The sequence below is a fragment of the Toxorhynchites rutilus genome, chromosome 2, assembly GCF_029784135.1.
Source record: "Toxorhynchites rutilus septentrionalis strain SRP chromosome 2, ASM2978413v1, whole genome shotgun sequence".
Lineage (NCBI taxonomy): Eukaryota > Metazoa > Arthropoda > Insecta > Diptera > Culicidae > Toxorhynchites > Toxorhynchites rutilus.
In genome coordinates, this window is record NC_073745.1 from 196,156,526 (window position 1) to 196,171,927 (window position 15,402).

At 37.1% G+C, this 15,402-nt stretch overlaps 1 protein-coding gene across 7 annotated transcripts in view; it reads left to right on the plus strand.

Moving 5' to 3' along the window:
* LOC129770824 (cell adhesion molecule Dscam2) overlaps positions 1-15,402 on the plus strand; it is a 388,958-nt gene that overhangs the window by 192,582 nt on the left and 180,974 nt on the right. For all 7 annotated transcript variants that reach the window (XM_055773919.1, XM_055773924.1, XM_055773923.1 and 4 more), the window contains exons 3-4: positions 4,282-4,403; positions 7,586-7,707. In XM_055773919.1, the coding sequence (XP_055629894.1) occupies positions 4,282-4,403; positions 7,586-7,707 (244 nt within the window). The remainder of the gene's footprint in view (positions 1-4,281; positions 4,404-7,585; positions 7,708-15,402) is intronic.

Consider the following 15,402-nt stretch of genomic DNA (forward strand, 5'->3'; position numbering starts at 1 on the left):
GACAGACAGTAGTCTCGCTGCGATACGGATCTAACAAGGTGACAATCTAGAGGAGCACTAATTTCGATAATACTAGACATAGGAGCTATATGATATTCTATCAACTTTTCCATAAACCATTAAATTTAAAAAAAATCTCAAAATAAATTTATAAGCCAATTAATTCATGAAGGGAAATAATCGTATTAGATGTAGGGCAGTTATTTTTATGTCAATATTTAGACGATTGTCATATTTGGAAAGTATTCAAAGTTAACATAAAGTATCTAAATCGGATTCCGCGTTCCATGATCATTTATTATGTACTGAGCATCCAACACTAAAATAAATAGAATGGCAACCAACATTAATTTTCCAGCAATTCAGTAATAACCGATTTTTTTATCTGTATTATAGTGATTTTCAACTCATTAGGCTGGTTCGTCACTTTTACTTCCATTTTTGGAAGAATGTCGGGAGTGAGAATTGAACTCGTGACCTTTAGCGTGAGAGGCATGGATGTTACCACTACGCCAGATCTCCTCCACTAATAACCGATTATTCTTTTTGAGAGACACAATCATATCTCCCATACTTTAATTTTATGATTAGTGCAATATTGGGAAATGCACTTATCGAATTTAAAATGTGTGATTTAAATTTTTACAAACACATTCTCGAAGTGGGATTTTTATAAAATGCAAAATTTGCATTAAAGATCATGAGAAACTAAAATGTGGGTTAAAGTTATATTATCAAACATATAAATGAAACTGAATAGCGCTAAAAATGCTAAGAAAATTAATGGAAGAGGCATACACACCCTTCAAATATATGACGAATGAAATAAAAGTGTAAACAAGGGGATATTGATAAACGTATTGTACGAAGAAATTTAAAAAAAGAAAACTAATTTTGATTTAGCGGTAAAAGCTCAACAATGTTGATCGATAAGGCGTTTTGGGAAATTTTTGGGATATGATCATTTTATTTTTCATTTGGAATTGCGAAATTACAGAATTGAAGGAATTAATTTTGTTTTGATTACAACCAGGAATTAGGAATAGTACTTAAAATAATATTTCAAGTCGAGCTCATTTGCAGGAGGTGCAGAGCTCTACATTATTTAGCTTTGGTTATCAGGCAGCAACAATACTTTTGATGATAGATTACTGTTTTGTAGAATCGTCAACAATTGACACACAATATAAAAATCGAACATATACAGATATACACATACATATAATTCTATCAATTTTCCAAAAACATTACACAATGAAATATTAGGATATATATGCAGATATTGAAGGCACTCAAGAACACATTTTAATACAATTATAACCATTTTTATAAAAAAATTGCATTATACTATTTATAACATTAAAAAAAATCAAATAATATATCAGTTATATAGGAAAAACTAGCCGTATGAACCAATTTTAGGGAAACTCTTCTAGTTTCCTCTAAAACTCATTGAGTAGGGGCAGATGAAGCGCCCTTAATAGTTCCGCTTATGTCGAACCAGCTCCACTTTAGTTTTTGTTTATTCGCCAAATTTCCGAGGGGCAAGTTCAACATAGCGGTTTGATTATACAACAGGGGTTCGCGCAGAGTCAGCACCACGGAAACGCGTGCGTACGATTCTAGCACGACCCAAAATTTAGTTAGTAAATAAGAAATTGTAATAGTAAACATAAGATGAAATAAAAAGTACTGAGCCAGTCGGGCCAGGGGTCAGTATGATTAGTATGCTGGATAAAATTATACCGCGTTGTCTTTTTACTGCATGGTGGCAAAACCAGCGCGCCACCATATAGTTCGGACCTGGCATTAAGTGATTATCACCTTTTTCTCTCATTGCAAAATTTACTGAGTGATAAGAAATTGTGATCAGGGAAGATTTTGATGTTTCCGTCAATAAGGACCAAGACTTTTATGAGAAAGGCATATGCAGGTACCTTTAGAATGGTAACAAATTTTACAACAAAACGGTGCATATTTGATCTAAATCGAACAATCCGAAGAATGTTGAACAGAGCTTTGACTTTCACGCAAAAATCATGGATTTCTTTTTCTCCAACCAAATATAATGTTATTACCACGTTTCGATTATCAGAAACCGCTGTTAATATGGAACCGCTGTTGTAGTACCTTGGCTGTTGGAATCAAATCCTTTCAGAGGTGATTCCTTAGATTCGCTCTACGTAGCCTGTCGTGATATGATCCACTGAATTTTTCGCCAAATCTTTTTTTCTTTCATGCGTTTATATATTTCAGATATGATTAGAATACCAACTCCTTTACGCGCCACATTTGATTCAATTTTGTATTACACGTGAACTATCTTAAAATATGTATTCGTCAATGAGTTTGTATGTATGAATAATAGTAATAGTTTGAATATAGAAATCGAGTGTTACATTCCACATTGATTGTTCGACACATTTATTCTCCACCAACTGGTGGAATCTATTCACTTAATTTATTTAGTCTTTATTAATCAAAATCAACACATCGTACGCAGAATCAAATACAGCTAATACATCCTCTTCATTCTACGCTGCAATGACCTATCCATTCCCATCAATATGTTCGACCTACGGAGCCCATCATAAATGCTCTGTATTTCAAAATAATTTATCATCGTTCCGAAGCTCTTAATTGCTCATTATTCGTAATAAATCGCAAACCATCTACCGCATTTCTATTGAGCGAGAAAGGTCAATTAGATCGCATCCAATAGAATTCCGAATGCTCATTATTTCCTTCCTTTTCACTATTTTCCTAATCATCGCTATGGCATTTGAGCTTTCGTTTCCCAGAGATGAATGCGAGGGCGCTTTGGCGTTTTCCATGGAATGTCTCGAGTTGAATTTTCCAGTTCTCTCTGCGCTCCACGAGGACTTTTCTGCTTCCGGAATAGCCTATCGCTGGCACAGGAAGGGACTTTTCTATTTCTTTGCAGGGTTCTGCTCAACAAAAAAAGAAATGCTTTGTTCGCAAAACTGCTTTGCTTGGGAAGCTTCCATTGGATGTGATCATGATGATTTAATACGGTGCAAATTTAAATCATATCTCGGTAATGCCACTCTGCGTGTAATCTCTTTCGCCAAATGCTTGGTAGATAAATGAGCATTTTTTGTGCTTAAAGGGATAATTTTTTGTGGGTTGGCATATTTGAAATTCAGATGATGTGGTTAGGGTGAAACCAAGTGTACTTCGGTGGCCATGTTCGTTATCTTATACTGTGTGACTATCGTTTTATAAACTGTTGATCATTGAACACAATTAAATGACCATCTTTCAAATTGTCATTCGGAATCGACCGTCGTCCTCAGTCGCAGTAACAAAGCGCACACATTGCACGGTTCCGTCCCATCCACAAGGCAAACAAGCCAAGTAATATCCTTATTTCATTCAATTGCCTTATCTCGAGACCGACAATGGTTCTCCTCACGGTCGTTTGATTTTTCGCTCAGTCCGCTACATACCTTCCCATCAACAAATACGGATATCGCCTGTAAGCCAGCTAACAGCAAAAGCCATGAACTCACGTTTATGCGATGTTGGGTGTCCTTGTGTTTCGCCAGGCTTCGCCTCCTGTCGTCGGTTTCTGTTCTGTTGTCACCTTCGGGGAGCGCACTTCATAGAAACCATATCCGCTCGGCGTGGTTTTGGGATTACTGTTGGACTTTTATGCTTCATCCTCCCAACGCCTGGGATGGTGGTGTATGACTTGAGTTACCGGCGATGAAGCGAGGGAATGTAAATAAAATATCGCAAATTCTTGCACCTCTTTCATCCCACAAAGTCTTCCAGCTTTATGGGCCAACCATCTCCCGCTCTCTCGTTCTCGTCTTTCCTATTCCCTCCTTGCTCATCCCACTCATCCCTCCTGATTTATTGCGAAATATTTCATAAAATAAAATACCTGCAGTCCTGTCAAAGTACTCGCTCGATCGGGGCAGCGAAGAAGTTCGGTTCGCACATCCCGCAGGTGGAAATACCAAAGACCGGGAGGACGATGGAACTGAAATATTTCCCTCGATATACATTATTAATGATTTTATTGTCTCAGGGAGAATACCGATAGGAGAAAATAATATGTTCATCGTACAACGACGATGACTTATGCTAAACTTTCAGCGTCTTTCAATGGTTACATTTATTTGAGTGGATGAAAAATGAGCGATATTTTAGGTATAATGTATTTCAATCCACTTGGCAAATAACAGCGCATTACGTATTCGGTTGTTTCCAATTGATTCTGATCTGATTGTCTTTATTATTCGCCCATTGCAGGTGTTGTTCTGCTGGATCTTCAGGGACCGGTTTTTCTCAGCGAGCCTCAACATCGAGTGGAATTCTCCAACAACTCTGGAGGACACATCGATTGCACGGGACATGGAATTCCACCACCTGATGTAAGTACTCGTATACTACTGACGGGAAGGACAAATCTTTCTTGTCTTGAATGGAGTAAACGTTCCCAGTGGAACTTATGCCGTCTTAACGTTGGTATTAACTAGCGTTTTTGACGTAGAACTACGTCTTTCAGGAAGGGTGCCAAATCAGAAAACATGTCACGTTTTAAAAAAATAAAGTTAACGCTAATAACTACTGTGGTTTTACTGTGGTCGAATTCTCAAAATTTGCATACCGATCGAATCCGAAATTCTGTAAGATTTGTTTGATATGCTATACATTCCAACTCGCTAATCTCTAAACGGTTTAAATTCATGAAAACTGGAAGGACTTCCTTTTTCCCATTTATTTGTTCTGCCGATTTGTGTGCTAACTCTACCCGTGTTTCGAATGCTTATAACTCGAACATTTCTTAACAGATCGGAAAGATGTTTGCATCAATTGATAGGAAATATTTTACGCGTCTATCACAATTAATAAAATGTTATTTTTCATCAGATGAACAGTTGAATAACTGTAAAATGTCATTTGTTATCTAAACGCCGTTTTATTGGCCCGATTTACGGTTTCCCCAATACAGACTTCAGAATCGATGTACCTGTGGAAATCCGCTTTGCAAATATACATGCAAGTCGGGGGTATTTTTGTTCCCACCGAGCTGTGTTTCCCTAACTCGGACTTCAAAATCAATGTGCCTGGGGGAATTCACATTGTCAAAACATGCAAGTCGGGGGTATTTTTTGGTGTTGCGTACTTTTGTACTCGCTTGTCGTTGTGCAGACCGGAATATGTTTCCCTAAAACGTACTTTTAAACTGAGAAGCCTGGGAAAATCGTCATTTCAGATACTAGAGGTGAATGAACTTTCGCGGTTCGAGAACTACGTAAACATGAGATGTGCAATAGTTTCAGAGGGAAATGTAAAATACAATTATCGTTTGACAATTCTTCCGTTCACATATTCTGGTAGTCCTAGGCATCATATCAAACGTAAAAGGACGTTAATCAAATTTATTTGTAACATAATCTATTACAAAAATTTCAATGCATTCTGAAATAATATTCGAAGTGGTAAACAAGTGGCTTGCATAATATAATTACATAGTTCTACGTCGAAAATATGCGGTCGTGTCCTAGAGAGAGATAGTTTCCATTTCGGGCTTCCGAAAGTATACAGCCCTGCGCTGACAACCGTTTGACATAGCTGTCAACCAAAGCGTCATATCGTTAGTTGAATGTCTGCCATTTTACAATATGGATCGTTTTAGCATCGCACAATGTGTTAATTTTGTTAAATTATACTATAAAAATGATGAATACCGGCAAATGTTTTTCGAGCATTACGGACGGATTTTGGTCGTCATGGACGGCCTACAGAGCACACAATCGCTAATGTAGTGCGTAAATTCGAACAAACTGGATCCGTAGCGGATATTGTGAAACCTGTGCATCATCGTAATGTGCGTTCGGCCGAAAATATTGCTGCTGTTGCTGCCAGTGTGGAGGATGACCCGAATGTTTCGATTCCATGGCGTGCTCAGCAATTGGGCTTGTCAAACACATCATTGTGGCGAAGTTTGCATTTGGACTTGCACCTACATCCATATAAAGTCCAACTGGTACAAAAATTAGAGCGTGGTGACCATGGAATGCGTCGGGCATACGTCGATTGGGTGAACGAACAACAGCAGCAAAATGCTGAATTTTCGCATCAAATTTTCTTCAACGATGAGGCACATTACGAGCTCGGTGGCGATGTGAACACCCAAAATTTCCGTATATGGGGCTCAGAAAATCCACACGTGATTGTTGAGAGATTATTGCATTCACCAAAAGTCACTGTTTGGTGCGCATTATGGTCTGGTGGAGTCATCGGGCCGTATTTCTTTGAAAATGAGGACGGCGAGATGGTAACTGTGAATGGTGAGCGCTATGGCCGCATGTTAACCGATTTTTTTTGCCACAAATTGAAGATATGGATACGGATGACATGTGGTTTCAGCAGGACGGCGCCACGTGCCACACAACACGACCGAACATGGCCATATTGCGAACGAAATTTGAGGGACGCATAATTTCGCGTTTTGGTGATGCCAATTGGCCGTCCAGATCATGCGATTTGAACCCGCTAGACTTTTTTTTGCGGGGTTATGCGAAAGACCGTGTCTATACCAACTCTCCGCAAACTCTTGAACATTTGAAAGACAACATTCGTGAAGTTATGACCGAGATACCGCCCCATATGACGTTGGTGATTTTATCGTCAGTTTAGCAATTCAAACACAAAAGTAGGAGACATCTCGAAGAATGTTGTATGTGAGATAGAATGATCAATTCTGTAACACTAGGTAATCCCTTCCACTATAAATCTTTTATTTGCGTATAATTGGTCGTAAACCTAACAAAACCAAATAGGGTTGATCAACGTGACCATTTTTTTCTTCTTCTTCAAACGGAACCCGACGAAAGTTTCACCGCGAATCGATAATTAACAGCACGGTTGAGAAGAATGAGGTAATACTCGAGCGCTATACATACTTTTATTGCATAAATTTTCCCGCTTCATCATTTACCATTCCATTTGAAGCGGAAAACAGCACCGAGTTTAGCACTCAATTACTTGTGAATTAGTCCGGCTCAATAATGAATTTCTGCGCGAGGATGCTGAAACGCGTTTCTCGAGCGCTGCGAAGGCCCCTTGCTGTGTGCTTTTGATTCATGGCTTTATCGTAAGCTCGAGTGATGAAGGTGCTGGTGGAGGTGGTGATGTGGGTGGTGAGGGTCAGGTTTTCCCAGCATTCGGTGGGAGAAAATGGAGGTGGTATTTGATGTGAAATGCCGGTGTCGGTTCACGCCCTTAGTTGTCCGGAGACTGTCAAAAATATCTAATGGGTTCAAGGATGATGGTAAACATCGTAATTCAATTAACGATGAGTCTACCCGTGATAATTTGAGTTGAACGATGTTCTTGAGCTTTTCGACCTTGGAGTCGTAGTTCTATGAAATGAGTGTTGGATTATTGATCAATTCTTAGTATTTCGATGCTCTCGGTTTCGATCAAATTCTCTACATGAGATATCAACACATGTCATTATGTACGACATAAGTATGTCGGGTATGTGTTATTTCTACCGAAAGTTCATAATTACAATATTAAGAATGTCTGCTTTTCCTTGTTTCAGGTGGAATGGTCGGTAGCGACAACCAATCACGAGCTGGTGTATTCATCGCCAAATGGAAGTCTGATTTTTTATCCTTTCTCAGCGGATAAATTTCGCCATGAGATCCACTCTACAGTGTATAGGTAAGTGATGTTTCAATGGTTCGAAAGAGATATTTTGATGGTTTGATAAATTAAGCAGTGATCAACCGTACTGCATTTGTTAAATCACAGAATGTATTTATGAGTTTTTAGAATTTTTTTTAAAGAATTGAAAAAAATTGAAACACTAGAATCATTTAAAATAAAAAGAATTGGAATGAAAATGAGAACACTTGAAACAATTGCAAAATTCCACTAATCTTCTTCTATCTTAAACGTTGGGGAACAAGACTCAACAAGACTCATTGTTTCTCTACTCATTTTTTCATAATCCGTCTATTTATCGTAGCTCGAATTGGCGAAGTTTCACAATAAATCTGATTAAATATTCATATATTCATATTCAATATATTACATATTTTCATTTAAAATTGTCTAAACTTCGAATAGGCCAAATTACTGACGACAATGCAAAATTTACATTTCACTGTTTCTTAAATGAAAGAAAACCGTTGGAAAAGCCAAGAAAATAAAATCCATGAAATCCATAATATATTCATTCACTATTCGGCTGCATTCTACAATTCAGAGTTGTTTTGGCGTAGAACTACGTATTTCAGGAAGGGTGCCAAATCAGAAAACTGGTCACGTCTTCGTGAAACAAAGTTAACGATAATAACTATTTTCTCAGCGAACAAATTCAATGGAATCGGAAATTCTCTAAGATTCGTTTGATATACTATACAGTACAATCCACTGATGCCTGAACAGTTTATGAATTTTGTAAATTATTAACAAAACAAATTTACACAAAGGGCCTGGCCGGGTAAGGGAGTAAAAAGTGCCCCCAAATCAAATCACTAGCTGTATGGCAAATATTGTAAAGGATATTAAATAAGAAATTTTGGCGGTTTATTTGAACCCCTATGTGATTTGACGTAGTGAAAAACGTACTTTTTCGTTTATTTCACGCCATCCTCAATAGATCTGAGATAAAAATTAGAAAAAAATACTGAATGTACATCTTACTACGGTCGGTGTATCAAGAAAAATTATTAAAAAAATTTCATCAAAAATTTTAAAACTAAAAAAAATATTTAAATTCTGAAAAAAAAAATTTTGGGATTTAGAGACTCAGTACTAGTCTAATTCATATTTAAATGTGCTCTTACGGCTTTTCTAGATTGATTAATATCTTCAAACTGTTTTTTTTCAAATATCTAATAATAAAAAAAAAAATAAAAAAAAAATACACAGTACAAAAAAATGTTATAGATTTTCTGGCAATTCGGAATTAAAAAAAAAATATAACTTTGAGACCCACTCCTGCGCAAAATTTATATTTAAATGCGTTCGTATGTGTCTTTTTTCTACATGTGGCGTAATTTTTCCTGAATTTTTAAGAGCATTGTGTGACACAAAAATAATTTTCTTCATCGTCTGCATTATTATTTTTATTTTTTTGTAAACGATTATTTTATTGTATTCGTGGTTTTCAATTGAAAGATTAAAAAAAACAAATCGTATTTGTGGTCTCAAAGTTATATTTGATTTTCAAAATTTCGAAATGCCAGAAAATTTATAACATTTTTTTGTACTGTGTATTATTTTTTTTATTATTTTATTTTTATTATTAGATATTTGAAAAAAAAACAGCTTGAAGATATTTATCAATCTAGAAAATCCGTAAGAGCACATTTAAATATGAATTAGAGTAGTACTGAATCTTTAAATCCAAAAAAAAAAAATTTCAAAATTTAAATATTTTTTTTAGTACTAAAATTTTTGATGAAATACTTTTTTGATAATTTTTCTTGATACACCGTGGTAAGATGCACATTTAGTTTTTTTTTCAAGTTTTTATCTCGGATCTATTGAGGATGGCGTGAAATAAACGAAAAAGTACGTTTTTCACTATAGATCCTACGTCAAACCACATAGGGGTTCAAATAAACCGCCAAAATTTCTTATTTAATATCCTTTACAATATTTGCCAGTGATTTGGTTTGGGGGCACTTTTTACTCCCTTACCCGGCCAGGCCCTTTAACAATTTTGTAAACAAATATTTAGCAAAAATTTCATAGAAATCTGTTTGCCGCACGTTTAAATTCTCTGGGCTCCGAATTGAAAAAAATACCTTTAATTAACAGCGCGTTCTGCGACCTACTGGACATAAAGTTGGGTGATCTTGCATTATTCACGTTTCTCGTGTTATATGCTCTGTTCAACTTCTATAAGACCAGGTGATTATCTTGCTGCTTTGTGCCATTGTAAACAAACAATGTTTCAACTTTTCTAGTGTATTGGTATTGGTGATACACTGCATGGTTTTCATGTGTGTGTGTGTGTGTGTGTGTGCAAGCGCTGAGCGTAAACCAAAGGTTTTGTATTTTTCAAGTGTCAAGTTTCTATAAGACCAGTTATATTTTTCCGTTGTTTTAGTTGTTTTGATCAATAAATCTGGAAAATGCCGAAGGGAAAAGTGTTCTCAGAGAGGAAAGAAAGACAAATCGATGCATTTCACCAAGAAAATGTTAGTAATAGAGAAATTTCTCGTTGGATTGGACGATCCCATCAAGTAGTGCTCAATTATTTGACGAATCCTCAAAGTTACGGTAAGAAGGAGAGAGCTCCACGTAAATCGAAGCTCTCTGGCCGGGATAAGCGGGAAATAGCTAGAACAGCTTCGAATACCTCAGAATCTGGTATGCAAATAAAGCAATATTTCAATTTCAATGTTACACGGGTGACAATTCGTCAAGTTTTGGTAAAAAATGCTCACATAAAGAGGGTTTAAAAGGTTAAAGCTCCTCATCTTACACCATCTCACATCGGAAGACGTCTGAGTTTTGCCAAAGCTCACATGAACCGACAGTGGGACATGGTATGTTGTAACAAAGAATGTTTCCAAAAGAATACATTTCGCTATATACCATTACGAAAAGTTCTTCAATGTATAGGTTATCTTCACTGACAAAAAAAAAGTTCAATTAGGATGGTCTCGAAGGTTTCAACGGGTACTGGCGTGATTTACGGAAGAAGGAATAGTATTTTTCAACCAAGAATTTTGGTGGAGGCTCGTGCATGGTTTGGGCGGGATTCTGTGCAACCGGAAAGCTCAAGATAGCTTTCACATCATTCAAGGATTACACACATGTCCTGGAATTCTCTCTCCTACCGTTTTTGCGTGGATATCGTCACGAAAAATTCATTTTCCAGCAAAACAATGTTACTATCCATATCAGCAAGGAAACTAATCAATGATTAAGGACCGAAAGCTTAATTTTTTGGACTGGTCGGCTCGCTCTCCAGATTTAAATCCTATTGAGAATCTTAGGGAGATCCTTGAACACAGAATTTACACTGAGGGAAAACGATACACCACGATTGAAGAGCTTAAGGTCGCAATTTCGGAGACATGGAAAAATATCGAGAAATTCGCTCAGCAACATCTGGCAAATAGTATTCCAACACGAATTTTCCAGTTTATTAATCCAAATGGCAAGGTTGCCAATTATTGACATGTAAATCAACCGATCGTTTTGAATTTTTCATTAATAATACTTATGAATTTTATCATATTTAAGCACAATAAATAAACAAACGAAATTGACGTTAAATATACTTTATTCTAAGCATTCAACAATGTATGGATGTATCTTGTTGAAAAACTAACTGTTTGTGCTGCAACGAAATAGAATCAGGGTGGTCTTATAGAAGTTGGACAGAGTTTATCTATAAACAGTATCCTCTTTCAATTCGATTACACAACTATCAAGGCAGCACATCGTTTAAAATTGAAGATGAACACCATTGTCAAATAATAAATTCATTGCTTCACAGATAGGTACTGTAGCTGAAAAGTTTAAAACCTCTATAATTCATCACGTTCGTTCGTACTGTAGCGATTCCAACATAAAACTAGAGGAAGCGTATCTACTACATTTCAAAATCAAATGCATTATCTTATTTTGTAAAAACGCTGCAAACTCGTTAATAGGATCGACGAGCAAAAATCTATGTGCAGTGAAATCAAAGATTTGTACAATTTAATTTTACTGTTTATTTAATAATTTACAATACTGGAGTTTGCTGCAGAAATGAGCATGGTCGCGTTGACATTATCGGAACTGGTCGATTTTTGCAACGAAAAACAAATACTATTCAACTCGATAAAAGTGATAGACGAAAAAAACTAGTCTGTAATCGATAGCAATCGGCTGTATTTCGTCAGGTTCACTATGAAATAACAAAAATGATATGAAACGCGGTACACTATTTTTAGAATATAATAATGTTTTCAATATTATCCATAGTCCTTGCTTTGCTATGTTCATCGATTTTCCTCTGTTTATATTCACATCTAGTCTTCTTCAAGGCCTGTGAATTAGTTCTTAAAAACTTTGTGTATGTTTTGTCTCTTTTGCGTTTGAGAAGCAGCAAATCCAAAGAGTACCAGCTGTTCAAATTACTTAAATTAATATATCGGTCATCCTGTCCATACTAAATGTAAACAAAAATTGTCTCATGGTCGGTTATTTTAAATTTAGCATCTATAGAAGAATGAACAGTTGCTTCTCGGCAACAATAGGAAGAACGGTTGTCGGTACATTCTTATTGTTACGATCGAGGTTTTATTAAGTTATTCCGGATCACTAAGCGAAACGCGACTGGCTGGTTACGTTAATAACTTTACACTAATCTTTATTTCATGTACGTTTCTTTGCAAACCTTGAGTGAGCTGAGAGGTATCTCACATGCTCCTCTCACTTATTTATTATTGTTTTGATGATTGCATGTTTAGGCAAAATTCTGTCTACGTTACGATCGCGTCAAATTGACGCGTTCCCGTATAGATAGGTGTGCTACATAGATAATTTCAATATTTCAACGCTTTTAAAGAAAATAGACATCAAAATATATTTACCACGAGTAATGTATAAAAGTCATTACAAGAGATGGAATAAGAATGCAGACGATTTTTGCAATTTTCTTTACAAACTTCTAAATGCGTCAAAATGACACGTCCCGTAAACCTAATGTCAATAATATTCTCTCCAAATCCTAAAACTTCAGCTACGAAGTTGCCTCTAATGTTGATTGTTATAAGTTCTTGTAAATCCATCAGGAAATTACTGAATAATTGGAAACTTTTTCGCGATGCGACCATTGTTCAGTTTTCCAATTTGCACCCCAATATGTTCCCGAAAGACATAATCCGATGTCAGAAATGGACTAATTTCGGATGTAGAAGGCCTAATAACGTTTATTGGGCCTTCTACAAAAATTCTTCGAAGCAATGCCGGTTTTACGGCAGCCATGGCCGAAAAATGAAAAGTTGGATGTAGGCATGTTCTTCAGCTTTTTCGTGACATAGGGAGTCAACAGCTTTTCGCTGGTCATCAACCACATATACAATAAAAACATTATACACCACATATGTAAGACCTGAATTGGTGAATCAAAACTAATTCCACCTCTAATCGAGATTTTTAAGGCAAGTCTGATACTAGAGTACATTCCTTCCGTGTGGAGACTTGTTAAAGTAGTTTTCATTCCAAAAGCGGGGAATCGTGACAAATCACTCCCAAAGGCATTCAGACCAATTAGTTTAACATCAATACTGCTGAAAACTATGGACAAAGTATTGTATGAATACATAAAGTCTGTATTTATGCCCAAATGCCCATTATCTAAATGATAATCTCTCTCGTCAAAAGAAATCGCTGCGCGTTTCTTGACATCGAAGGTGCCTTTGATAATGCTTCTTATCTATCAATGGCACAAGCGATGAGAAAAAGACACTTCGATAACTGCATAGTCAAATGGATCCAGGGCATGCTCACACATAGACGGATCACCTCGGAGCTGGGCGAGTCGTCGACATATGTGATTGCAACCAAAGGTTGCCCACAAGGAGGGGTTTTATCACCCCTCCTTTGGTCACTTGTAGTTGACGACCTACTGACAGGTTTAGATATAAAAGGATTCGAAGTTGTGGGCTTTGCCGATGATCTAGTCATAATGGTTCGTGGCAAGTTTGACGACGTGCTATCGAGCAGAATGCAGATGGCCTTAAACCTTACACAATCTTGGTGTATCACAGAAGGTCTGAGCATAAATCCCTCAAAAACAACAATTATCCCGTTCACCAAAAAGAAAAAAAACTGCAGTCTGCAGTCTTTACATCTTGGGGGAGAGGAAATAAAAAGCAGCACTTCAGTGAAATATCTAGGTGTAATCTTAGATGCTAAATTAAACTGGAACGCGCACTTAGATTCAATAATCAGCAAGGCCAACTCAGCTCTATGGGCATGCTCTAAAATGATAGGAAGAACATGGGGCCTTAAACCAAAGATGGTTATGTGGGTTTACACTGCAATTGTGCGGCCTAGGATAACCTATGCCTCACTTGCATGGTGGCCAAAAAAAAGGAGACTGTAGCTACAAAAAAGCTAAACAAACTCCAACGTCTAGCATGCGTTGCAATTACTGGAGCAATGCGAAGTACACCCTCAAGGCATTGGAGGCTATCCTCCACCTGGTACCTTTGAACCAATATGTTCAGCTAGAGGCTGAAAAAAGCGCTCTAAAGCTTGAAAGATGGAAAAAAAATACTAGACGGGGACAAAACTGGTCACTTGAGCATCCTGAAACTCTTACCCGTTGGACCAGCCTCAGAGATGAACAGTGATTGGATGGAACCTATGACCAATTATGACATTCCATACAGAGTGATCGAACACTCTCGTTCAGTATGGGATGAAGGTGGTCCCAACGTTCGTAATGGTTCAATAATATTCTACACTGATGGGTCAAAAATGGGAATCAGAACAGGTGCTGGAGTGTATGGTCCCTAACTAAGGGAAACTGGCCTACAGTTTTTCAGGCAGAAATAGCTGCAATAATAGAATGTCTAAATGTCTGCCTCAAAAGAAAGTATAGACATGCTAACATCTGCATATTCTCTGACAGTCAAGCGGCACTTAAAGCTCTAAATGCCTTCAAGTGCTCTTCAAAAATTGTCTGGGAATGCATTTCCCTTTTACGGCAATTAAGTCAGATAAGTTCGGTACAACTGTACTGGATTCCTGGCCATTGCTGTATAGAGGGCAACGAGCGAGCAGATGAACTAGCCAGGAACGGCTCAAACTCACCATTCATTGGTCCAGAACCATTCTGTGGACTCTCCGACTGTATGTTGAAAAGCGAGTTGAAAAAATGGGAAGACCGGCACATGGCACATTCACTGGTCTTGTAACAGGACACTGTCCGAGTAAATATCATCTTAAGAACATTGGTTTAGCACAAGATGATATTTGTCGCTTTTGTAATGCCGAAAGCGAAACCTCGGAACATTTGCTCTGTAACTGCGGAGCTCTAACTAGACGCAGACTTCAACACCTTGATAAAGCTATTCTGGAGCCCAAGGAAATCTGGTCTGCGTCGCCGATCAGAATTATAAATTTTATCAAACAGATCATTCCTGATTGGCACCTATCTCGCTATAGCTTTCAGTCTACTCCTTCATCAATAAGTAGTAGATAAACTTGAAGTGTAGTATAAAAAAAGGGGTATACCACAATAGTTCAAAATAATGGACGCAGTGGTTCACACCCAACAAGAGAAAAAAAAATATGTAAGACCTATTTTAGAATACTGCAGCATTGTATGGAATCCTTATATTGTCGCACACGAAAAACGCATAGAGTCTGTCCAAAAACAATTTCAATGCA